This window comes from Oncorhynchus kisutch, linkage group LG1 (genome assembly GCF_002021735.2).
Source record: "Oncorhynchus kisutch isolate 150728-3 linkage group LG1, Okis_V2, whole genome shotgun sequence".
NCBI lineage: Eukaryota > Metazoa > Chordata > Actinopteri > Salmoniformes > Salmonidae > Oncorhynchus > Oncorhynchus kisutch.
Genome location: NC_034174.2, coordinates 10,988,893 through 11,016,305, shown reverse-complemented (window position 1 = coordinate 11,016,305; position 27,413 = coordinate 10,988,893). Strand labels below are relative to the sequence as shown.

Genomic DNA, 27,413 nt, shown 5'->3' with positions numbered 1-27,413 from the left:
CTGGTTACACGGTTGGTTATGCTTTTTTGGAAAGCCTGAGTCGGCCAATCACTGTTTGCTTTGGCTGGAGTCCACCAATCGCAGCGGTCACTGCCCTGCGTGGGCGGTGTGGAGTCGTGTTGTTATGAAACCCACCCACCGCAGTCCCTTTCTCTAGAAGGGGGCACACTGGGTCTGGCACGATGTCTCCTTTTCTCCCCCCCTCTCTAGTCACCCACACACTGCCTGCATGCTCGCTCTGCTCACACTCTGCCTGCAAACTCGCTCTGCTCACACACTCTCCCCATGTCTTTTTCTCTCTCCTCGGCCTCTCTCTCTAATTGCATTCTGGATGATTTTCCTGTTCAGAGTTCATTCATCACTTTCCCTATGTGTTAACAGCCTCACACATAATGCAGTCCCATTCAAAACCTAGTTACCCTAACCTGTACTCTTAACCCTAAACAAAAAACCTAACCTTAACCCAGCTCCTAACCCTCACTCTAAAACTAACCGTAGCTCCTAACCCTCACTCTAAAACTAACCGTAGCTCCTCACTCTAAAACTAACCGTAGCTCCTCACTCTAAAACTAACCGTAGCTCCTCACTCTAAAACTAACCGTAGCTCCTCACTCTAAAACTAACCGTAGCTCCTCACTCTAAAACTAACCGTAGCTCCTCACTCTAAAACTAACCGTAGCTCCTCACTCTAAAACTAACCGTAGCTCCTCACTCTAAAACTAACCGTAGCTCCTCACTCTAAAACTAACCGTAGCTCCTCACTCTAAAACTAACCGTAGCTCCTCACTCTAAAACTAACCGTAGCTCCTCACTCTAAAACTAACCGTAGCTCCTCACTCTAAAACTAACCGTAGCTCCTCACTCTAAAACTAACCGTAGCTCCTCACTCTAAAACTAACCGTAGCTCCTCACTCTAAAACTAACCGTAGCTCCTCACTCTAAAACTAACCGTAGCTCCTCACTCTAAAACTAACCGTAGCTCCTCACTCTAAAACTAACCGTAGCTCCTCACTCTAAAACTAACCGTAGCTCCTCACTCTAAAACTAACCGTAGCTCCTCACTCTAAAACTAACCGTAGCTCCTCACTCTAAAACTAACCGTAGCTCCTCACTCTAAAACTAACCGTAGCTCCTCACTCTAAAACTAACCGTAGCTCCTCACTCTAAAACTAACCGTAGCTCCTCACTCTAAAACTAACCGTAGCTCCTCACTCTAAAACGAACCGTAGCTCCTCACTCTAAAACGAACCGTAGCTCCTCACTCTAAAACGAACCGTAGCTCCTCACTCTAAAACGAACCGTAGCTCCTCACTCTAAAACGAACCGTAGCTCCTCACTCTAAAACGAACCGTAGCTCCTCACTCTAAAACGAACCGTAGCTCCTCACTCTAAAACGAACCGTAGCTCCTCACTCTAAAACGAACCGTAGCTCCTCACTCTAAAACGAACCGTAGCTCCTCACTCTAAAACGAACCGTAGCTCCTCACTCTAAAACGAACCGTAGCTCCTCACTCTAAAACGAACCGTAGCTCCTCACTCTAAAACGAACCGTAGCTCCTCACTCTAAAACGAACCGTAGCTCCTCACTCTAAAACGAACCGTAGCTCCTCACTCTAAAACGAACCGTAGCTCCTCACTCTAAAACGAACCGTAGCTCCTCACTCTAAAACGAACCGTAGCTCCTCACTCTAAAACGAACCGTAGCTCCTCACTCTAAAACGAACCGTAGCTCCTCACTCTAAAACGAACCGTAGCTCCTCACTCTAAAACGAACCGTAGCTCCTCACTCTAAAACGAACCGTAGCTCCTCACTCTAAAACGAACCGTAGCTCCTCACTCTAAAACGAACCGTAGCTCCTCACTCTAAAACGAACCGTAGCTCCTCACTCTAAAACGAACCGTAGCTCCTCACTCTAAAACGAACCGTAGCTCCTCACTCTAAAACGAACCGTAGCTCCTCACTCTAAAACGAACCGTAGCTCCTCACTCTAAAACGAACCGTAGCTCCTCACTCTAAAACGAACCGTAGCTCCTCACTCTAAAACGAACCGTAGCTCCTCACTCTAAAACGAACCGTAGCTCCTCACTCTAAAACGAACCGTAGCTCCTCACTCTAAAACGAACCGTAGCTCCTCACTCTAAAACGAACCGTAGCTCCTCACTCTAAAACGAACCGTAGCTCCTCACTCTAAAACGAACCGTAGCTCCTCACTCTAAAACGAACCGTAGCTCCTCACTCTAAAACGAACCGTAGCTCCTCACTCTAAAACGAACCGTAGCTCCTCACTCTAAAACGAACCGTAGCTCCTCACTCTAAAACGAACCGTAGCTCCTCACTCTAAAACGAACCGTAGCTCCTCACTCTAAAACGAACCGTAGCTCCTCACTCTAAAACGAACCGTAGCTCCTCACTCTAAAACGAACCGTAGCTCCTCACTCTAAAACGAACCGTAGCTCCTCACTCTAAAACGAACCGTAGCTCCTCACTCTAAAACGAACCGTAGCTCCTCACTCTAAAACGAACCGTAGCTCCTCACTCTAAAACGAACCGTAGCTCCTCACTCTAAAACGAACCGTAGCTCCTAACCCTCACTCTAAAACGAACTGTAGCTCCTAACCCTCACTCTCAAACTAACCGTAGCTCCTAACTTTTGGTCCCCACAAGAATAGTTAAACACGTCCACACACTGTCAACACAACATTAGTAGGCCATATTACCAACAACGATGAGACAGCCTACAGGGAGGAGGTGAGGGCCCTGGTGGAGTGGTGCCAGGAAAATAACCTCTCCCTCAAAGTCAACAAAATAAAGGAGCTGATCGTGGATGACAGGAGACAACAGAGAGAGCACGCTCCCATCCACATCTACGGAGCCGCAGTGTAGAGGGTCAAGAGCTTCAAGTTCCTCTGTGTGCACATCATTGAGGACCTGAAATGTTCCCTACACACTGACAGTGTGGTGAAGAAGACGCAACAGCTCCTCTACAACCTCAGGAGGCTAAAGAGGTTTGGCTCGGCCCCTAAGACCATCACAAACTTCTAGAGATCCACCATTGAGATTATCCTGTCGGGCTGTTTCGCCGCCTGGTACGGCAATTGCGCAGTCTGCAGCCGCAGGGCTCTCCAGAGGGTGGTGCGGTCAGCCCAACACATCACCGGAGGGCACACACCCGATGTCACAGGAAGGCCAAGAAGGACCTCAGCCTCTCGAGCCATGGCCTGTTCACCCCGCTACCATCTAGAAAGTGGAGACAGTACAGGTGCATCAAAGCTGGGACAGAGAGATTGATTAACAGCTTCTATCTCAAGGCCATCAGACGGTTAAACACTCCCCTCTAGCCGGCCTCCACCCAGAACCCTGCCCTGAATCTTAGGCACTGTTACTAGCCGGCCTCCACCCAGAACCCAAATCCTGAATCTTAGGCACTGGTTACTAGCCGGCTACCACCCGGTTACTCTACCCTGAACCTTAGTCACTGTTACTACCCGACTACCACCAGGTACTCTACCCTGAACCTTAGTCACTGCTACTAGCCGACTACCACCAGGTACTCTACCCTGAACCTTAGTCACTGTTACTAGCCGACTACCACCCGGTTACTCAACCCTGCACCTTAGTCACTGTTACTAGCCGGCTACCACCCGGTTACTCAACCCTGCACCTTAGAGTCTGCTGCCCTATATACATAGACATGGAATCACTGGTCACTTTAATAATGTTTACATAATGTTTTACCCACTTTGTGTGTATACTGTATTCTAGTCAAGACTCTTCCTATATAACTACTGCTGTACACACCTTTTCTATTCTTATACTGTCCATACATTTTATTTATTATATATATATATATATAAACATCCCCACAGCATGATGCTGCCACCACCATGCTTCACCATAGGGATGGTGCCAGCTTTCTTCCAGACATGAGACTTGGCATTCAGGCGAAAGTTCAATCTTGGTTTCATCAGACCAGAGAATATTGTTTCTTATGATCTGAGAGTCTTTAGGTGCCTTTTGGCAAACTCCAAGCGGACTGTCATGTGCCTTTTACTGAGGAGTGGCTTCCGCCTGCCCACTCTTATCATAAAGGCCTGATTGGTGAAGTGCTGCAGAGATGGTTGTCCTTCTGGAAGGTTCTCCCATCTCCACAGAGGAATTCTGGAGATCTGTCAGAGTGACCATCGGGTTCTTGGTCACCTCCCTGACCAAGGCCCTTCTCTCCCGATTGTTCAGTTTAGCTGGGTGGCCAGCTCTAGGAAGAGTCTTGGTGGTTCCAAACTTCTTCCATTTAAGAATGATGGAGGCCAATGTGTTCTTTGGGACCTTCAATCCTGCAGAAATGTGTTAGTACCCTTCCCCAGATCTGTGGCTCGACACAATCCTGTCTCAGAGCTCTACGGACAATTCCTTCAACCTCATGTATTGGTTTTTGCTCTGACATGCACTGTCAGCTGTGGGACCTTATAGACAGGTGTGTGCCTTTTCAAATCATGTCCAATCAATTGAATTTACCACAGGTGGACTCCAATAAAGATGTAGAAACATCTCAAGGACGATCAATGGAAACAGGATGCACCTGAGCTCAATCTTGAGTCTCATGGCAAAGGGTCTGAATATTTATATAAGTAGGGTATTTCAGTTTTTTATTTTTCATAAATTTCAGAACCTGTTTTGGGTTATCATTATGGGGTATTGTGTGTAGATTGATGAGGAACACTTTTTAATTTAATCCATTTTAGATTCAAATCTACACACACTAATACTATCCTGAACAAACATGTATATTCAACAATTGTACTGAGTTACAGTTCATATAAGGAAATCAGAAAATTTAAATAAATTCATTAGCCTCTAACCTATAGATTTCACATGACTGGGCAGGTGCCCAGCCATGGGTGGTGCATAGGAGAGTGAGAGTACATAGGCCCACCCACTGGGGAGCCAGGCCCACCCACTGAGGAGCCAGGCCCACCCACTCGGGAGCCAGGCCCAGCCAATCAGAATTTGTTTTTCCCCACAAAAGGGCTTTATTACAGACAGAAATACTCTTTAGTTGCATCAGCTATCTGGGTGGCTGGTCTCAGATGATCCAGCAAGTGAAGAAGCAGGATGTGGAGGTCCCTGGCTGGAGTGGTCACACGTGATCTGCGGTTGTAAGGCAGGTTGGACGTACCACCAAATTTTCAAAAATGACAGAGGTGGCTTATGATAGAAAGTGAACATTCAATTCTCTGGCAACAGCACTGGTGGACATTCATACAGTCAGCATGCCAATTACACGATCCCTCAAAACCTGAGGTGTCTGTGGCATTGTTTAGTGTGACAAAACTGTGCATTTTAGAGTGGCCTTTTATTGTCCCCAGCACAAAGTGCACCTGTGTAAGGATCATGCTGTTTAATCAGCTTCTTGATATGCCACACCTGTCAGGGAATGTAAACAAATTTGTTCCCAGAATTTGAGAGAAATACATGTTTTGTGCGTATGGAACATTTCTGTGATCATTTATTTCAGGTCATGAAACATGGAACCAACACTTTACATGTTGCCTATTTATTTGTTTATATTGTGTTTATATACATGGCCAAAACTATGTAACCTGCTCTCCAAAATCATGAACATTAATATGGAGTTGGTCCCTCCTTTTTCTGCTATAACAGCCTCCACTCTTCTGGGAAGGCTTTCTACTAGATGTTGGAACATTGCTGAGTGAGGTCGGCACTGATGTTGGGTGATTAGGCCTGGCTCGCAGTCTGCGTTCCAATTAATCCCAAAGGTGTTCGATGGGGTTGAGGTCAGGGCTCTGTGCAGGCCAGTCAAGTTCTTCCACACAGATCTTGACAAACCATTTCTTTATGGACCTCGCTTTGTGAATGGGGGCAGGAAAGGGCCTTCCCCATGCTGAAACAGGAAAGGGCCTTCCCCAAACTGTTGCCACAAAGTTGGAAGCACAGAATGTCAATGTATGTTGTAGTGTAAAATTTCCCTTCACTGGAACTGAGGCCTAGCCCGAACCATGAAAAACAGCCCCAGACCATTATTCCTCCTCCACCAAACTTTACAGTTGGCACTATGCATGCGAGAAGGTAGCGTTCTCCTGGCATCCACCAAACACGGATTCGTTGGTCAGACTGCCAGAGGGTGAAGCGTGATTCATCACTGGTCCAGAGTCCAATGGCAGTGAGCTTAACCCCACTCCAGCCGACGCTTGGCATTGTGCATGGTGATTTTAGCCTTTTTTGTGTGGCTGCTCAGCCATGGAAACCCATTTCATGATGTTCCCGACAAACAGTTATTGTGCTGACGATGCTTCCAGAGGCAGTTTGAAAGTCACTGAGCTCTTCCATAAGGCCATTCTTCTGCCAATGTTTGTCTATGGAGATTGTATGGTTGTGTGCTTGATTTTATACACTTGTCAGCAAAGGTTGTGGCTGAAATAGCCACTCATTTGAAGGGGTGTCCACCTACTGTTTTATATTCCTGACAGTGCTCGTTCTGCTATTTCGTTCTGTTGTGTGTATTGCTAGGTGTTACTACACTGTTGGAGCTAGAAACGCAAGCATTTCGCTGCACCTACGATAACATTTGATTGGATGTTCTGCCTTGTGAGGAGAGGAGAACGGTGGTGTAGGCTGTTCCAGAGCTTTGAGAACAACCCCACGTTACTGGAGTCTAAAATCCATCATCTTTGTTTTAAATGAAACATGATGTTCTCGGTTGTCAAATGTTAAAACAAAGTGATGGATCATGTCAAGGACACCGGGTGGTAGCACAGTCTCACCATGACGTTGGAAACCATTCCCTCTATTTGTGCACATTGCCTCATTCACCCTGAAGGGTTTTAGCAATTGAAAGAAGACCACATGTTTGTTTTGTGTCAGTGTCAATGGCCATGTCCGAATCGGTCTTGCCTACTACTTACTAAAACTACATACGGTGTGATAATCGTCCTTAGAGCTGACCCCATTTAGTCAACTGGTCGATAGGCTGTTGGTCGACCAAGATCCGACAAGCAGTCTAAAATATACAGTACCAGTCAAAAGTTTGGACACACCAACTCATTCAAGGGTTTTTTATTTATTTTTACTATTTCTACATTGTAGAATAATAGTGAAGACTTCAAAACTATGAAATAACACATATGGAATCATGTAGTAACCAAAAAAGTGTTAAACAAATCTAAATATATTTGAGATTCTTCAAAGTAGCCACCCTTTACCTTGACAGCTTTGCACTCTCTTGGCCTTCTCTCAACCAGCTTCATGAGGTAGTCACCTGGAATGCATTTCAATTAACACGTGTGCCTTGTTAAAAAGTTCATTGGTGGAATTTCTTTCCTTCTTATTGCATTTGAGCCAATCAGTTGTGTTGAAAAAGAAAAGAATAAGCTGTTTCTAATCAGGTAAAATTCTGATTCTAATTCTAATCCTAATCAGGTCCTAACACAGCCTCAGAAGCCACCTGTGAGAGTGGAACATTTCCTAGCGACAAATAGTCCTTGTCGTGCTTCTGCCGTGACGTCTTGGAGACCCAAAAACATGTTGGCTGTAGATATAATGATGTCCAGCTTCCTGGACTTCTTAAACACTTGTGTTGTGGCTATAAATGACGTAAAATCCACTTTCTTCACAATGAGTGTATCCAGATCACCCAACTGACTTAAAACACTACCAACTGGTTTCAATGGATCCACCTCCATATCTTCAACACTGTTGCCTCTTCCCCCTTCATCTCTCTTCACCTCCTCCACATAGGAGATCAGCTGCACAGCCCTGATCCTTCACACCTCAATCTCCTTCACCCTAACAGGCACTCAAGGAAGTCCAGTGGCAACAGTTTCCATTCACAGATTCTTCAATATCATACTTCTCCCATCTGCAAACATTTGACACATGACCAAATTCTTTACAATTTCCACACTGTAATGGTTTGGACACAAATGCAGTGTATCGACAGGCTTTTCGACAGGCTTTTCTCCTTCCTCCCGATCACCATACGGGTCAGATGATGTGCACTGACTACTCCTGGGATTTTCTGACTAAGGTACCAATCATCTATATCCAACGAGACTCCAGCTATAACTCCTTTGGCAGGCGCCTTGCTCCGAAGTTCAATACATGTTACTAATTTAGCCAGATCTAGTACACGCTTCTTCTGTTCTTCATTAACACAATGAACCAAAACAAGGCTGCTTCTACTCACCCATACTGAGAATACATCATCTAATGTGGAATTGCTTTGTTTCCCTCCAGTCCTCCGTTTTGCTACAGCTGGTCCCATTCTGTGATTATCAGCAGATTTTATTAGCTGTTATCAAACACACCTAGATCAGAAAAGACTCATCTCTTCCTCAATAGCATACAAGCTATGAGTATGACATCCTGACATTTTAAATCATACTACAGTTTAGAAAATAGAAAACGTTCTATTTTCACATAACCAATCAGCCTACTATTCAAATCAAACTTTATTTGTCACATGCGCCGAATACAACTAGTGTAGACTTTACCATGAAATGTTTACTTACGAGCCCTTAACCAACAGTGCAGTTCAAGTAGAGTTAAGAAACTATTTACCAAGTAAACTAAAATAAAAAGTAATGATAAAAAGTAACACAATAAGAATAACGAGGCTATATACAGCAGGGTGCAGGGTTAAAGGTTAGGTGGGGGTGAAGTGACCATGCATAGATAATAAACAGTAGTACGGGCTAGTTGTACATGTAGGTGGGGGTGAAGTGACTATGCATAGATAATAAACAGCAAGTAGCAGCAGTGTACTAAAGGGGGGATCAATGGGTCAATGTAAATTGTCCGGTGGCAATTTTATGAATTGTTCATCAGTCTAATGGCTTGGGGGTAGAAGCTGTTGAGGAGCCTTTTGGTCCTAGACTTGGCGCTCCGGTACCACTTGCCGTGCGGTAGCAGTGAAAACAGTCTATAACTTTGGTGACTAGAGTCTCTGACAATTTTATGGGCTTTCCTCTGACACCGCCTGTTATATAGGTCCTGGATGGCAGGGAACTTGGCCCCAGTAATGTACTGGGCCGTTCGCACTATCCTCCTGTAGCGCCTTACAGTCAGATGCCGAGCAGTTTCCGTACCAGGCAGTGATGCAACCGGTCAGGATGCTCTCAATGTTGCAGCTGTAGAACCTTTTGAGGATCTGAGGACCCATGCCAAATCTTTTCAGTCTCCTGAGGGGGAAAAGGTTTTGTCGTGCCCTCTTCACGACTGTCTTGGTATGTTTGGACCATGATAGTTCGTTGGTGATGTGAACACCAAGGAACTTGAAACTCCCGACCCGCTCCACTACAGCCCCGTCGATGTTAATGGGGGCCTGTTCGGCCTGCCTTTTCCTGAAGTCCACGATCAGCTCCTTTGTCTTGATCACGTCTCATCTTTGTCTGTGATCAGGCCTACCACAGCTGTGTCGTCAAACTTAATGATGGTGTTGGAGTCGTTTGGCCACGCAGTCGTGGGTGAACAGGGAACACAGGAGGGGACTAAGTACAGCTCCAGTGTTAAGGATCAGCGTGGCAGATGTGTTGTTGCCTACTCTTACCACCTGGGGGCGGCCCGTCAGGAAGTCCAGGATCCAGTTGCAGAGGGAAGTGTTTAGTCCCAGGGTCCTTAGCTTAGTGATGAGCTTTGAGGGTACTATGGTGTTGAACACTGAGCTGTAGTCAATGAACAGCATTCTCACATGGGTGTTCCTCTTGTCCAGATGGGAAAGGGCAGTGTGGAGTGCGATTGAGATTGCGTCATCTGTGGATCTGTTGGGGTGGTATGCATATTGGAGTGGGTCTAGGGTGTCTGGGATGATGCTGTTGATGTGAGCCATTACCAGCCTATCAAGGCACCTATCAAAGCACTTAATAATTCAGGCAGGTTACCTTCGCTTCTTTGGGCACAGGGACTATGGTGGTCTGCTTGGAATTTAGAACGCCAGTACGGTTATTCAGACACGGACAATATTTTTTTCTAGTGTGACCTTTATCTCTAGTGTGAGTCGTGTCTGTTGTGTGTAGAATGTTGTGTAACCTTTTGACCTTTGCTGTTAGGTGATTGGTCTGTTGGATGTGTTCACGCCTGCCACCAGCCTAGAGGAATTCAACGACGTGTGAGTAATCACTTTCATTCTCCTTCTCTTTCCTCCACTTCTATCCCCCCCCCCTCTCTCTGGCAGTTCGTATAGCACGTGGAGTTTGAATTGCCTAGCAGAACGCATGCGCGGATGCACAAACACACACACACACACACACACACACACACACACACACATGCATGTGGAATATAATAGTTTATTTAAACAAACCAATTTCTACAGATCTTTATTTCGTATGGTTTGTTGTGTGGTTCATCTCACTAAGGAACATGCAGGATTACCACATGCACACATTATTCCTTATTTCCATGGTAACAACCATTCCACTTTCTCCATGGCTGCCAGTGTGTGTGCAGAATACTGACGCAATATCCTTCACTTCATATCACTTCACACACACACACACACACACACACATGCATGTGGAATATAATAGTTTATTTAAACAAACCAATTTCTACAGATCTTTATTTCGTATGGTTTGTTGTGTGGTTCATCTCAGTAAGAAACATGCAGGATTACCACATGCACACATTATTCCTTATTTCCATGGTAACAACCATTCCACTTTCTCCATGGCTGCCAGTGTGTGTGCAGAATACTGACGCAATATCCTTCACTTCATATCACTTCACACACACACACACACACACACAACGCTCTCCCTGGTTCACCCTAAAGGATATGTAAAGCTTTTAGCAGTGTTTATGGCTTGAAATTCGTAGTGCTGGCAAAGGAGACATGCTCTCTCTTTCATACTCTCTCTTGTTGTGTTGCCATGGTGACAACTTGTCTTCCTTTTCTTTTCTTTTTTTGATTGGCAGGTACCTGGTGACCCACCTGATGGGGGCGGACCTCAACAACATAGTGAAGTGTCAGAAGCTGACAGACGACCATGTGCAATTCCTCATATACCAGATCCTCAGGGGACTCAAGGTCTGTCTGTCCTGTCTGGCTGTCTGTCCTGGCTGTCCTGTCTGTCTGTCCTGTCTGTCTGTCTTGTGTTTTTCCATAGCTGCAGCAGGTAAAGGTTCCGTAGGTATGCAGTGTTCTTACTTGTTGTTTTGTTTTGCAGTATATCCATTCAGCAGACATCATCCACAGAGTAAGTTACATCATATTTACATTTCATATTTAAATCAAGATGCTTGCATGGGGTGGAGGGTGGGAATATTACTCAATACCTTCCTTATTCTCCCCTCCGTCCCTCTCTCTTTCCATCTCCTCCCTCCCTCTCTTCTCCCTCCCTCCATCTCTCTCTTCTCTCTCCCTTCTCCCTCCCTCCCTCCCTCCCTCTCTCCACAGGATCTGAAGCCCAGTAATCTGGCAGTGAATGAGGACTGTGAGCTCAAGGTAAATATTGGCCTACTGTACCCTGCTTAGTGCCTATAGATCTGCTGTCTTAATCTGATCACTCTGTTGTAGTGTATTAAAGGTTTAAAATGGCAGGCTTGATTTCCGCTCACGAAAAATGTATCAACCTCTACAACAATGTCCATTAATTATAATCCACATAATAATTCACATTTCCTGTTGCTGCAGAATTATCTTGGTGCTGTGAGAAGCAGGGACAAATTAAGATCTAGCATCTGCTCTGATCAGCTCCTCTTCTCCAGCTAGAAAGCAATATGTTACTGTAGTTGTCTTTAAAAAATATATATATAATAATAATTAAACACCTGACAGTGGCCAACATTCAGATCAGCAACATAAAACATGTAATAACACAATTTGTACCAGCAGTAATAGTTCTTGTTGGATGGTACTGTTTACAGTACTGTGTGCTCATCATTATTATTAGAGTGGCTTTAATACACTCCACACACACACACACACGAGGTTAAAAGCGTAGGATTTAATCTGCTGTGGCAATTTAAAGCTAACCCTATCTTCACATACACCCACGCATATACAACACACACACACCCTTCTCTTAATTTATCTGTCAGATCCTGGACTTTGGTTTGGCGCGACACACTGATGATGAGATGACTGGTTATGTAGCGACCAGGTGGTACCGCGCCCCAGAGATCATGCTGAACTGGATGCATTACAACATGACAGGTAATGATATACTAACTATCACTACAACATGGCAGGTAATGATATACTAACTATCACTACTACATGACAGGTAATGATATACTAACTATCACTACTACATGACAGGTAATGATATACTAACTATCACTACAACATGACAGATACAACACACACCTGGTACATACTCATCTAGTACACACACACACACACAAGAAAACCGACAACTACATGAATGGATGGTAACAATGTTTTTGTTGTTGTAGTGGACATCTGGTCAGTCGGCTGCATCATGGCAGAGCTGCTCACTGGACGGACGTTATTCCCCGGCACCGACCGTATCCTTTCACTGTCGTCATGGTGACGGAGAAAAGTTCTAATGGACAAATGCAATATTGACCCCTAACCCCTACATCAAGGGTGGGTAACATATGGATCTTGCCCGCGAGCCCAATCAATATGGCCCGCGGGAGGTTTAATTGTTTTGTTTGTTTGGGAAATTATTATTGGGGGGAAAATTATATTTTTGGGGGCATTGCAGTGCTAGAGGTGTCACTACAGACCCGGGTTCGAACCGGGGCTATATCACAACCGGCCGTGATCGGGAGTCCCATAGGCGTACAATTGGCCCAGCGTGGGAGGGTTTGGCCGGGGTGGGGGGGGGGGGCTTTACTTGGCTCATAGCGACTCCTTGTGGTGGGCCTGGCGCCTGCAGGCTGATCCTTGGTCGTCAGTTGAATGGTGTTTCCTCCGACACATTGGTGCGGCTGGCTTCCGGGTTAGGCGGGTCATGTTTTGGAGGACGCATGACTCGATCTTCGCCTCCCGAGCCCGTTGGAAAGTTGCAATGATGAAACAAGATCGAAAAAGGGGGTATAAAAAAAATAGAGAGAGAAAAAAGATCTGCCCACTCTTGAACATCTAAAATAAGATAGGAAGTATGTGTACATTTTAATGGGCCTATATATACATATACATGTTTATGGGCCTACAAATTTACTGGCACCCCTGACTGGCAATCCACAAACAATCCTTAAAAAATATAAACAATATCATTATAGAGAGACTCAAAATACCAACATGTGAGAAATACTGTACTTTATTAATGTTTCAATGGAACCAACCAAAATAATTTATTCATTTAATTAAAAATCAATGTCCTCCAAATCAAGGTTTCACAATTAATGGCACCCTTAAAGATTATTGTAAATAACATCTACCAAAATTAAACCAGGAAGTCTATTGAGGAACTATATTGAGCCATTACATCACTTCCTGTTTCACTAGGGTATAAAAACTAGAACACACATGCAATATCCCTTTGTCGTCCAACACCATGAAGAAAACAAAAGAACTGGCAGTTGAAAAGAGAAAGATGGTCGTAGACCTTCATAAATCTGGTCATGGCTACAAGAAGATCCAAGATCCAAACGATTGAATTTCCACTGAGAACTGTCAGGGGAATTATTTACAAATTCTAAAGATATGGAAAACCTCACGGGTAGAGGACGCAAATGCATTTTGCCCCCCAGGATGGGGAGGAGGATCGTGAGAGAAGCAACAAAATCCCCAAGAATCACTGAAAGATTTGCAGGCCTTGGTGGCGTCTTGGGGACACCAGGTTTCAAAAAGCACCATCAGACGCTACCTTCACAACCACAGGCTCTTTGGAAGGGCTGCTAGAAGAAATCCCTTTCTGACCCCAAGACACAGGCACAGGCACAGGCACAGGCACAGGCACTTGGAGTTTGCCAAACCTCATTTAACTTATGACTGGAAGAAGGTGCTCTGGTCAGATGAGACCAAAATTGAACGTTTTGGTCAGAAACAGCATCGGCATGTTTTGTGACGAAACAGAGATGGATACAAGGAGAGGCACCTCATACCCACGGTGAAACAGAGATGCATACAAGGAGAGGCACCTCATACCCACGGTGAAACATAGATGGATACAAGGAGAGGCACCTCATACCCACAGTGAAACAGAGATGCATACAAGGAGAGGCACCTCATACCCACAGTGAAACAGAGATGGATACAAGGAGAGGCACCTCATACCCACAGTGAAACAGAGATGCATACAAGGAGAGGCACCTCATACCCACGGTGAAACAGAGATGTATACAAGGAGAGGCACCTCATACCCACAGTGAAACAGAGATGCATACAAGGAGAGGCATCTCATACCCACAGTGAAACAGAGATGGATACAAGGAGAGGCACCTCATACCCACAGTGAAACAGAGATGCATACAAGGAGAGGCACCTCATACCCACGGTGAAACAGAGATGGATACAAGGAGAGGCACCTCATACCCACGGTGAAACAGAGATGCATACAAGGAGAGGCACCTCATACCCACGGTGAAACAGATGCATACAAGGAGAGGCACCTCATACCCACGGTGAAACAGAGATGCATACAAGGAGAGGCACCTCATACCCACGGTGAAACAGAGATGCATACAAGGAGAGTCACCCCACGGTGAAATATGGTGGTCGTTCAGTGATGTTTTGGGGCTGTTTTAATTCCAGATGTCCAGGGTCACTGGTTAAGATTGATGGCATAATGAATTCCACCAAGTACCAGGCAATTTTGGCTGACAATCTGGTTGCCTCTGCCAGAAGGCTGGGACTTGGCTGTAGGTGGACTTTCCAACAAGACAATGACCCAAAACGTACCTCCAGATCCACACAGAAATGGTTCTGTGACAACAAAATCAATGTTCTGCCGTGGCCATCTCAGTCGCTGGAACTCAATCCAATCGAATACCTGTGGGCTGAATGGAAGAGGCCAGTTGATAAGATCAAACCCAAGAATGTGAAGGATCTGGAGAGGATCTGCATAGAGGAATGGTCCAAAATCCCTCCAAATGTGTTCCTGAACCTTGTCAAACATCACAGGAAAAGACTCCATGCTGTTATCCTTGCAAGAGGATAATTGTAATGATTGTATGATTTTGGTTGGTTCCATTGAAACATGAATAAAGTACAGTGTTTCTCACACGTTGGTATTTTGAGTTTATCTCTATAATGATATTGTTTCTATTTGTTTAAGTATTGTTTGTACATTGCCAGTCAGGGATGCCAGTAGTTTTGGAGCCCACTGTATACATGCATACATTTGCATTTTAAGGGTACCACATGAGGAAGGAGGATGTCTTCCCTGTAACGCACAGCACTGAGATTGCCTGCAATGACAACAAGCTCAGTCTGATGGTGCTGTGACACACCGCCCCAGACCATGATGGCCCCTCCACCTCCAAATCGATCCCACTCCAGAGTACAGGCCTCGGTCTAATGCTAATCCTTCAACGATAAACGCTAATCCGACCATCACCCCTGGTGAGACAAAACCGCCACTCGTCAGTGAAGAGCACCGCCAGCGACGGTGGGTTTGTGCATAGGTGACGTTGTTGCCGGTGATGTCTGGTGAGGACCTGCCTTTACAACGGGCCTACAAGCCCTCAGTCCAGCCTCTCTCAGCCTATTGTGGACAGTCTGATCACTGATGAAGGGATTGTGCGTTCCTGGTGTAACTCTAGCAGTTATTGTTGCTGCCATTCTGTACCTGTCCCACAGGTGTGATGTTTGGATGTATCGATCCTGTGCAGGTGTTGTTACACGTGGTCTGCCACTGCGAGGACGATCAGCTCTCCTTACTGTCTCCCTGTAGCGCTGTCTTAGGCGTCTCACAGTACGGACATTGCAATTTATTGCCCTGGCCACATCTGCAGTCCTCATGCCTCCTTGCAGCATGCCTAAGGCACGATCACGCAGATGAGCAGGGACCCTGGGCATCTTTCTTCTGGTGTTTGTCAGAGTCAGTAGAAAGGCCTCTTTTTAGTGTCCTAAGTTTACAGAACTGTGACCTTAATTGCCGCCCATCTGTAAGTTGTTAGTGTCTTAACGACCGTTCCACAGGTGCATGTTCATTCATTATTTATTGTCCATTGAAAAAGCATGGGAAACAGTGTTTAAACCCTTTACAATGAAGATCTGTGAAGTTATGTGGATTTTTACAAATTATCTTTGAAGGACTGGGTCCTGCGTTACTATGACAACCTCCTAAACTACTATACTTTCTTCCTGTCCTGCCCTTATATAGCCACTCACTGTAACTCTAACTCAACACCATAGATCCCTGTGTATGTCCAGCTCCCAGATACATGGGCTGCTCTGTCTATATTCTTGTATTCTTAAAGCCAATATTTAAGGTAACCAATTAGCAACTAAAAACTTCCATAGTGTGTCTATTAAGAGAAGCAAAGAGAACCATCTAGTTCAGTTTCCCAACTCTGGTCCTCCAGTACCCCCCAACAGTACACATGTGTATTGTATCCCTGGACAAATACACCTCATTCAACTCATTGAGGCCTTGATGATTAGTTGACAAGTTGAATGAGGTGTGTTTGTCCGGGGTTACAATACAACTGTGTACTGTTGGGGGGTCCTGGAGGACCAGAGTTGGGAAACACTTATCTCGTTGTCATTGAGTAGAGCTGCCCTGTAATGCTCTTGACTCCCTCTTGTCCATCTGAGTTCATCTGTTCCTCTGACACATGTTCATCTGTTCCTCTGACACATGTTTCTCTGTTCCTCTGACACATGTTTCTCTGTTCCTCTGACACATGTTTCTCTGTTCCTCTGACACATGTTTCTCTGTTCCTCTGACACATGTTTCTCTGTTCCTCTGACACATGTTTCTCTGCTGGCTGTGATCTAAAAGCATGTTGTCTCTATTCAATAGCACAGCATGGCTCTCAGTCCTCTCTACCCCCCTCCCTCCTCTACCTATATTTACTCTCATCACCTCATCTTATTCTCTACCCCGCCACCAACCCACACTCACACTCACAAAAATAGGAAAACATTTATTCAGTATTTACAGTTGAAGTCGGAAGTTTACATGCTCCTTAGCCAAATACATTTAAACTCAGTTTTTCACAATTCCTGACATTTAATCCTAGTAAACATTCCCTGTCTTAGGTCAGTTAGGATCACCACTTTATTTGAAGAATGTGAAATGTCAGAATAATAGTAGAGAGAATTATTTATTTCAGCTTTTATTTATTTCATCACATTCCCAGTGGGTCAGAAGTTTAAATACACTCAATTATTATTTGGTAGCCTTGCCTTTAAATTGTTTAACTTGGGTCAAACATTTCGCGTAGCCTTCCACAAGCTTCCCACAATAAGTTGGGTGAATTTTGGCCCATTCCTCCTGACAGAGCTGGTGTAAGAGCTGGCCTCCTTGCTCGCACACACTTTTTCAGTTCTGCCCACAAATGTTCTATAGGATTGAGGTCAGGGCTTTGTTGTCCTAAAGCCATTTTGCCACAACTTTGGAAGTACGCTTGGGGTCATTGTCCATTTGGAAGACCCATTTGCGACCAAGCTTTAACTTCCTGACTGATGTCTTGACATGTTGATCAAAATATATACACATAATTTTCTTCCTCATAAAGCCATCTATTTTGTGACGTGCACCAGTCCCTCCTGCAGCAAAGCACCCCCACAACATGATGCCTCCGCCACTGTGCTTCACGGTTGGGATGGTGTTCTTGGGCTTGCAAGCCTCACCCTTTTTCCTCCAAACATAACGATGGTTGTTATGGCCAAACAGTTATATTTTTGTTTCATCAGACCAGAGGAAATTTCTCCAAAAAGTACGATCTTTGTCCCCATGTGCAGTTGCAAACCGTAGTCTTGCTTTTTTATGCCGGTTTTGGAGCAGTTTCTTCCTTGCTCAGCGGCCTTTCAGGTTATGTCGATATAGGACTCGTTTTACTGTGGATATAGATACTTTTGTACCTGTTTCCTCCAGCATCTTCACAAGGTCCTTTGCTGTTGTTCTGGGATTGATTTGCACTTTTCACACCAAAGTGCATTCATCTCTAAAAGACAGAACGCATCTCCTTCCTGAGCGGTATGATGGCTGCGTGGTCCCATGGTGTTTATACTTGTGTACTATTGTTTGTACAGATGAACGTGGTACCTTCAGGCATTTGGAAATTGCTCCCAAGGATGAACCAGACTTGTGGAGGTCTACAATTTATTTTCTGAGGTCTTGGCTGATTTCTTTTGATTTTCCCATGATGTCAAGCAAAGAGGCACTGAGTTTGAAGGTAGGCCTTGAAAGACATCCACAGGTACACCTCCAATTGACTCAAATGATGTCAATTTAGCCTATCAGAAGCTTCTAAAGCCATTACATCATATTCTGGAATTTTCCAAGATGTTTAAAGGCACAGTCAACTTAGTGTTTGTAAACTTCTGACCCACTGGAATTGTGACACAGTGAAATATAAATGAAATAATATGTCTGTAAACAATTGTTGGAAAAATGACTTGTGTCATGCACATAGTAGATGTCCTAACCGACTTGCCAAAACTATAGTTTGTTAACAAGATATTTGTGGAGTGGTTGAAAAATGAGTTTTTTTAATGACTCCAACCTAAGTGTATGTAAACCTCTGACTTCAACTGTAGTTTAGGGACACTTTGACCTGTGTGACAGAATGATGTGTGACCCTTGACCCTGAGCCTGAAAGATATAAACCAGCTGCAGCAGATCATGAGGCTGACAGGAACGCCCCCGGCCTGTCTCATTAGCCAGATGCCCAGCCACGAGGTGAGGCACTACGACACGTCCTTCCCAGGTCCCTCCACTTCATACAGGCTGCAGCAGGCCTTCCCACAAGTCCCATGTTGTTTCCTTTTTTAAAGAGAATCTCCATGCCTTTTTTAAAGAGATTCTCCATGCCTTTTTTAAAGAGATTCTCCATGCCTTTTTTAAAGAGAATCTCCATGCCTTTTCTAAAGAGAATCTCCATGCCTTTTTTAAAGAGAATCTCCATGCCTTTTTTAAAGAGATTCTCCATGCCTTTTTTAAAGAGATTCTCCATGCCTTTTTTAAAGAGATTCTCCATGCCTTTTTTAAAGAGATTCTCCATGCCTTTTCTAAAGAGAATCTCCATGCCTTTTTTAAAGAGATTCTCCATGCCTTTTTTTAAAGAGATTCTCCATGCCTTTTTTAAAGAGATTCTCCATGCCTTTTTTAAAGAGATTCTCCATGCCTTTTTTAAAGAGATTCTCCATGCCTTTTTTAAAGAGATTCTCCATGCCTTTTTTAAAGAGAATCTCCATGCCTTTTTTAAAGAGAATCTCCATGCCTTTTTTAAAGAGAATCTCCATGCCTTTTTTAAAGAGAATCTCCATGCCTTTTTTAAAGAGAATCTCCATGCCTTTTTTAAAGAGAATCTCCATGCCTTTTTTAAAGAGAATCTCCATGCCTTTTTTAAAGAGAATCTCCATGCCTTTTTTAAAGAGAATCTCCATGCCTTTTTTAAAGAGAATCTCCATGCCTTTTTTAAAGAGAATCTCCATGCCTTTTTTAAAGAGAATCTCCATGCCTTTTTTAAAGAGAATCTCCATGCCTTTTTTAAAGAGAATCTCCATGCCTTTTTTAAAGAGAATCTCCATGCCTTTTTTAAAGAGAATCTCCATGCCTTTTTTAAAGAGAATCTCCATGCCTTTTTTAAAGAGAATCTCCATGCCTTTTTTAAAGAGAATCTCCATGCCTTTTTTAAAGAGAATCTCCATGCCTTTTTTAAAGAGAATCTCCATGCCTTTTTTAAAGAGAATCTCCATGCCTTTTTTAAAGAGAATCTCCATGCCTTTTTTAAAGAGATTCTCCATGCCTTTTTTAAAGAGAATCTCCATGCCTTTTTTAAAGAGAATCTCCATGCCTTTTTTAAAGAGAATCTCCATGCCTTTTTTAAAGAGAATCTCCATGCCTTTTTTAAAGAGAATCTCCATGCCTTTTTTAAAGAGAATCTCCATGCCTTTTTTAAAGAGAATCTCCATGCCTTTTTTAAAGAGATTCTCCATGCCTTTTTTAAAGAGATTCTCCATGCCTTTTTTAAAGAGATTCTCCATGCCTTTTTTAAAGAGATTCTCCATGCCTTTTTTAAAGAGATTCTCCATGCCTTTTTTAAAGAGATTCTCCATGCCTTTTTTAAAAAGTACTTTTTGTATACTTTTTAGCGAGTAGTTCTGAAAGCTCACGGGGCAAACGTGGTCCCCGGAAATTGCGTACTACGTCACATATGTGCCGATACAGTGCCCATAGAAAGTCTACATCCCCTTTGGATTATTCACATTTTATTGTCTTACTTAGTGGGATGAAAATGTATTTTATTGTAATTTTTTTGTCAACAATCTACACAAAATACTCTTGTCAAAGTGGAAGAAAAATAGATTTTAAAAAGTTAAAGGTAAATGAAAATGCTATTATACCTTGGTTAGATAAGTACTCTTGGGGGTTTCATAAGAGCTTTGCACACCTGGATTGTGCAATATTTGCCTGTTATTCTTGTCAAAATTCTTCATGTCTTGCCATAGATTCTCAAGCAGATTTAATTCAAAACTGTAACTTGGCCACTCAGGAACATTCACTGTCTTCTTGGTAAGCAACTCCAGTGTAGATTTGGCTTTGTGTTGTAGGTTATTGTCCTGGTAAATTAATCTCCCAGTGTCTGGTGTAAAGCAGACTGAAGATTTGCTGTAGGATTTTGCTGGTACCTGTTTATTTTCTTCCTGAAAAACTTGCCTAAACAAAACTATATTTTAGGTATTTAATTTGTAAAATGTGTAGCATTTTTTTTCTCTTTGACTTGGAGTATTTTATGAACTGTAGATCAATGACAAAATAATTGCAATTAAATATATTTCAATCCCACTTTGCAACGCAACAAAATGTGAAAAAAAGTTCAAGGGGGTGTAGATTTTCTATAGACACTGTATGTGCACCACGTCAATGCCCTCTCTCTCTCGGCTGTGTGTGCGTCTTGCTAGCTGTCGCTCAGATGGCGAGGGGCTGAAGCTCATTGGTTGAAACTAATTGCTAGGGGGCTGGCCCATGTGGGGGGAAATGATAACGCACAGATTCCAGAAAACACTATCAAACTAGGGATTTCGTGGCTAATTGAGGTAAGACAGTAATTCTGCTCATAGATTATGCATGTGTGAACTACACATTGACACATCCAGACCAAAGTGGGATGTTTAAGACAAAAAACCTCCGTAGCATGTCTTTAAGATACAATTTATTTTTTCTCACCTTTTGATCTTGAACTCTTTATTGTTGAGGAAGGGCTTGTACGTAAGCATTTCACTGTATGGTTTACACCTGTTTATTCTGTCATGTGACAAACTCTGATTTGATATTGCTCTCTGTCCACGGAACCCAGGCAGAGACAGAATTGGAGTCGTCAACCAATGCCCTTTTCCCTCTGAAAGCCAATCCACCTTGCTATTTTTTTTGTTTGATGACAATATTCCCCTAGAATTTTGTTCCACTCTGCAGAGCTCTTCCCACCCTCTCTCTGCACAAGTCTGCCTTTTGTCTCTGATGTAAAACCACTTCCCAGAGTGCTTTGAATGCCCAAATTCCTGGTAACTGTCAAAAAATAAAGGAAACACCAACATAAAGTGTCTTAATAGGGCGTCGGCTCACCACGAACCGCCAAAACAGCTTCAATGCACCTTGATATAGATTCTACAAGTGTCTGGAACTCTATTGGAGGGATGTGACACCATTCTTCCACACAAAATTCCATAATTTTGTTGTTTTGTTGATGGTGGTGGAAAACGCTGTCTCAGGCGCTGCTTCCAGAATCTTCTATTAGTGTTCAATTGGGTTGAGATCTGGTGACTGAGACACACACACACACACACACACACACTTTAAACCCCCTGTGCCCCTTTGAGACCCCTGTTTTAAAGTCACTGAGATCTCAGTTTGTTTTTGTTTTATCAGTAAAGCTTTTTATGGTTGAGTTGATACTTCAATATGCATACCTACCCAGAAAAATTATAGTCCAGGCATATATTATTGGATTCCAAGCATGCCCAAAGAGAAGATGCACTTATCATTTTGAGCAGTGAGTGTTTGAGGCAGCAGTCAGGCAAAATGGAAGATGCACTTATCATTTTGAGCAGTGAGAGTTTGAGGCAGCAGTCAGGCAAAATGGAAGATGCACTTATCATTTTGAGCAGTGAGAGTTTGAGGCAGCAGTCAGGCAAAATGGAGCACAAAGTCCAAAAAGGAAAAGTATAAAAAAGAAGTTGTTGTTGACATGATCTCCTAAAAAGAAGTTGTTGACATGATCTCCTAAAAAGAAGTTGTTGACATGATCTCCTAAAAAGAAGTTGTTGACATGATCTCCTAAAAAGAAGTTGTTGACATGATCTCCTAAAAAGAAGTTGTTGACATGATCTCCTAAAAAGAAGTTGTTGACATGATCTCCTAAAAAGTTTGGAAATGAAATGTGGTATAAGAATTTTCAACATAGATAAACATTTCATTAAATATGATTTAGGTGATTTATTTGTTTAATAGATGACCCTAAGCATGATGGGATGTTAATTGCTTAATTAACTCAGGAACCACACCTGTGTGGAAGCACCTGCTTTCAATATACTTTTTATCCCTTTGTTTACTCAGGTGTTTCCTTTCATTTTGGCAGTTACCTGTACATCCACTGTGCCCGTAACTGACATGTCCTCCTCCCATTGGCATCCATGCATGATTTACACATTCTGATCAAGTTTTGGCCCTAACTGTACAGAAAGCTATCTTCATAGCCGTCCTGTGGGGATCACTTGATTTCAGAAACAGTGGGAAGAGTTGAAGTCAATTCTGTGTTTTTTACCCAGTGTGTTTTTGAGCTGTGTTGAGCCGCTATGTGTGTATCTTTGACAGGCCAGAAACTACATCAACTCCCTTCCCCAGATGCTCAAGAGGAACTTTGCTGATGTGTTTGTTGGCGCTAACCCACAAGGTAATAATGGGCTAGTCTGTGTAGTGTAATATATGTACACACACACACACACACACACTGTTTAACACGCACTCCCTCACACGGTCTAATCAGACGCACTCCCTCACACGGTCTAATCAGACGCACTCCCTCACACGGTCTAATCAGACGCACTCCCTCACACGGTCTAATCAGACGCACTCCCTCACGCGGTCTAATCAGACGCACTCCCTCACGCGGTCTAATCAGACGCACTCCCTCACGCGGTCTAATCAGACGCACTCCCTCACGCGGTCTAATCAGACGCACTCCCTCACACGGTCTAATCAGACGCACTCCCTCACACGGTCTAATCAGACGCACTCCCTCACACGGTCTAATCAGACGCACTCCCTCACACGGTCTAATCAGACGCACTCTGTTTACAATCCCTTTCTCTGCCACTAGCGGTGGATCTGTTAGAGAAGATGCTGGTTCTGGACACTGATAAGCGAATCACAGCGTCCGAGGCCCTGGCCCACCCCTACTTCTCCCAGTACCACGACCCTGACGATGAGCCAGAGTCCGAGCCATACGACCAGAGCTTCGAGAGCAGAGAGCTGGAGATAGAGGAGTGGAAAAGTAGGTGGACATAACAAAATACTCTTATTTAACTGGGTGCTGTACAAGTCTACTGACCTCTTATTCTCTTGTTTTCCCTCTCCCTCTCTCCCAGGGTTGACGTATGAGGAGGTTTGCAGTTTCGAGCCCCTGCCATTCGATGGAGACGAGATGGAGTCCTGAGGGGACGAGGGTGAAGTCATTGCTAATCCCGCCTCCTTCTCTTACTGAACTGTGAGGAAGAAGTTGCATGTAGACATTGATCTAGGGCCAGTTTTGTGTTTCATCCCCTAATGGTTTAGGTTAGGATCTGGGGGTAAGCTGATCCTAGATCTGTACTTAGATACAACTTACATCCGGAGCACGCAACCTTGTGTGAGGACTATCAACTCACCAGACTAGTTCAACTCACCAGACTAGTTCAACTCACCAGACTAGTTCAACTCACCAGACTAGTTCAACTCACCAGACTAGTTCAAACAAACAAACAGGAAGCCACGACATTCAAGTGCCTGCCATCATTCATTTCTGGGGTTAGAGGTCAAGGGTCAAAGGTGACTCCCCCCTACACCCTCCTCCTGCTTGCTGTAATATATCGTCTTTGATTGGGTCCCTGGGAAGAATTGTGGAAATGACTTTGTAATATATTATCTAGTGTTTGTGTGTTTTAGAGTTTATTAAGTCACATTATTTGCCAAAAATGACCTAAATTCCTGGAAAAGGTGCTCAGATTTTAATGTTCAATATCGAAACAACAATCACATGGTTTTTAACCAACAAACCATGGCACTTACGGAGCTGTTATTTATGGTCTGTAGTTTATAGCCTTTTGGATAGAAGTCTGTAGGAAATACAACAGTGGTCATGACCTGCTCGTCTACGACAAAACCTTGTCTCCGTTGTCAAACTGTACGCTGTTGTTATGCCTGGCAGGATTTTAGATGTGTAAATAAGGCTGCCCTCTTGTAAATAACTGATACTGTGCACCAATAGTAATACTGCCTAGAAGTTCCTATTATCATAGAGCACATAGAACCCTCAAGGCTTAGAACGTTGCCCCTTCGCATTCCTTTAGGAGAGACTGGCAGGTTCCATACTCAGAGGGATTGTTATTAGAATGTACACCAGTTTTAACTTTAATCATATAGAAGTTTTGACATCCATCTTTTCAAGTCAATCACCCAGAGAGAGGGGGGAGGGGCTTGGTAGTTTATTCGCTTATCCTTGCCTCTTAACTTATCTATTTTTCTACCCGTCTCTGTCTGTTTCTTTTTTTCACTCCGTTGTTGTATCATTGCCTCCTTGAGCTCTGTCCTGTCCTCTGTGTAGTCTGATTTAAAAATGAGTGGAGAGATTATGTGACTGTCACAAAATGTTATTTAATAGAATATATTTAAAGTCCTCCAACCCCGTATTACAAGACTGATGCTGAAATCAGAATGGGTTTTCCCAAGTCTCCATAGTGTCTGCTCTGTGGAGTGCTTTGAGGTTCAGAGTTGGAGCTTCCATTAGATGGCTATAGGCATAGAGATCCAATTAATAACATAACATTCGAGGAATCTATAGGAAGTCTTCAGAAATCACTGGATTCCCACTCCTGGTTGTTGACAATGTGATTTCAATCATATTGAAATGTATTTTTAAATAACTGTATGTCCGTAGATGTATCTTATTATTCTGTTCTATTACATGTGTGGGATGCTAGCACCCCCTACTGTATGTAACCCCTTTTCATGTGTACATGGTAGTCTCTGAGTGCATGCCAAAATAGCACATTATTCCTTATATAGTGCACTATTTTGGACCAGATTTCATAGGGCCCTGTTGAAAAGTAGTGCACTAAATAGGGAATATGTTGCCATATAGGATGTACTGTGATTATTCCCATAGAGCGATCACCATATTTATCTCTTCTAATTTATACAGTACAGCGCTCAAACCAGACCATATTCAGAATCTCTTCTAATTTATACAGTACAGTGCTCAAACCAGACAATATTCAGAATCTCTTCTAATTCAAGACAAAGCAATGCCTGAATCTTAACACAGTAACTACTTTTTATTTCATATTATTTTATGACTGCTCATGGTGGGGATTTTTCTGGCTCTGTGAAGCAGTAGACTACCTATCAAAATCAGTGTTGGTGTCAAAGTCATTCAATTTGTTTCAAATGGACTTGAACCCGTCGCTAGCTCTTCCCCCAGCTGTCTCTCTGTGTTCATTAGGCATAAAACTGGAGAAAACGTTTTTAAAACAAATGGGCTTTCTAATTGCATGTTTCAAAATGTTTTTTTTTACCATTTTCTGCATTCTGAACATAGACTTGTGACATACAGAGCTGTGGTCTTTCTGTGTAAATCAGTGAGTGTCCACTTGAGGGCTGTATCATAGCAGGATCACTAACAGATAGGCCTACAGCCGGGGCGTATTCATTACGTCGGTTCGGTTTGAAAAATAATCAACTGTAACGGAAGCAAACGAAACTGGGCGGGGCCTACCTGAACTTGTCTAATAGAAACTCTTGTTTTTCGTTGCAAAACGCAGCTGTTTGGATTAATGATTAGAACCGCAGCTCTTGATTGTCTGGCTCATTTAAAAAGCTAAGAGTTGTTGGGACTGTCAAGTCCGTTATAGCATGCCCGTTTTAAAAAGCTAAGAGTTGTTGGGACTGTCAAGTCCGTTATAGCATGCCCGTTTCTTAATGTTGGAAAGATATTTCTGATCGTGTAGGAACGTGTGTTGCCTGACCCACTGATCCTGCTTTGTGATACAGCCTTGTGTTTTCATGTTTACAGCAGCAGGATGCTGGAGGGTAACACAGAGGGGTAACAGAGGTTAACACAACACAGAGAGAGGGGTAACACAGAGGGGTAACACAGAAACCTCAAACATTGTATTGACACAGTAACATAGTTAGGTTACTGTCCTCCAGCCAGCTCTCTGTCTCTCTCTGTCTCTGTCTCTCTCTCTCTCTCTGTGTCTCTGTCTCTCTCTGTCTGTCTCTGTCGCTCTCTGTCTCTCTCTCTCTGTCTCTCTGTCTCTCTCTCTCTCGGTCTGTCTCTGTCTCTCTCTGTCTCTCTCTCTCTGTCTCTCGGTCTGTCTCTGTCTCTCTCTGTCTGTCTCTCTCTCTCTGTCTCTCTCTCTGTCTCTCTGTCTCTGTCTCTGTCTCTCTCTCTCTCGGTCTGTCTCTGTCTCGCTCTCTGTCTCTCTCTCTGTCTCGCTCTCTGTCTCTCTCTCTCTGTCTCTCTGTCACAGCAATTATCCTGCAGAATGAAGATAAAATGACTATTTATAATCTGGCTGATCATGCAATGAGTATTGGTTACCTTATTTTGCTATTGTTATGGTTGTTTATTTGATTTATATGTTTTTAACAGACAGACCATGTTTACTTTGTACTTTAATGATTCCCCACATTCAGAACCATGAGAGCAGGTAATGTCACCTGTTAATACCACTGTTAGAAAATAAAGGATATTCTTTTTCAGAACTGGCCTGTCTGCTCTGTCATTCTTCCTTGCTGTATTCATCCAGGGCCTGCGGTGATCCATTTCCCTCAGGTTTAGTTTGTGTTGTAACGTCATGATAGACATTACTTTAACGTTTTCTACGTCATCTATTTTATTCATGTATCAATATTGGAGATAAAACCATAGACTTGAAGATGGAATGTTTTTATTTTGACTGCATTTTGGTTTAGTTTATATTTTGCACGTTGAAAAAATTAGGAATCATAAAAAGGTAGAAAGGGAATGTGGAGGAGCCAAAAGGCCTGACGTTGATTTATCAGGTGGCTCCCTCTGGTGGACACATTCAGGACCAATTAAGAACAAAAGGCAG

The 27,413-nt window shown here is 43.5% G+C and overlaps 1 protein-coding gene across 1 annotated transcript in view; it reads left to right on the top strand.

The window, feature by feature from the left end:
* Window positions 1–27,066, top strand: part of LOC109899655 (mitogen-activated protein kinase 14A) — a 42,121-nt gene extending 15,055 nt beyond the window's left edge. The window contains exons 3-12 of the mRNA XM_020495081.2: window positions 10,063–10,121; window positions 10,931–11,042; window positions 11,182–11,211; window positions 11,412–11,459; window positions 12,056–12,170; window positions 12,413–12,484; window positions 18,701–18,780; window positions 22,915–22,993; window positions 23,420–23,593; window positions 23,688–27,066. Coding sequence (XP_020350670.1) covers window positions 10,063–10,121; window positions 10,931–11,042; window positions 11,182–11,211; window positions 11,412–11,459; window positions 12,056–12,170; window positions 12,413–12,484; window positions 18,701–18,780; window positions 22,915–22,993; window positions 23,420–23,593; window positions 23,688–23,755 — 837 coding nt within the window. The 3' untranslated portion in view covers window positions 23,756–27,066. The remainder of the gene's footprint in view (window positions 1–10,062; window positions 10,122–10,930; window positions 11,043–11,181; window positions 11,212–11,411; window positions 11,460–12,055; window positions 12,171–12,412; window positions 12,485–18,700; window positions 18,781–22,914; window positions 22,994–23,419; window positions 23,594–23,687) is intronic.
* Window positions 27,067–27,413: the final 347 nt, after the last annotated feature.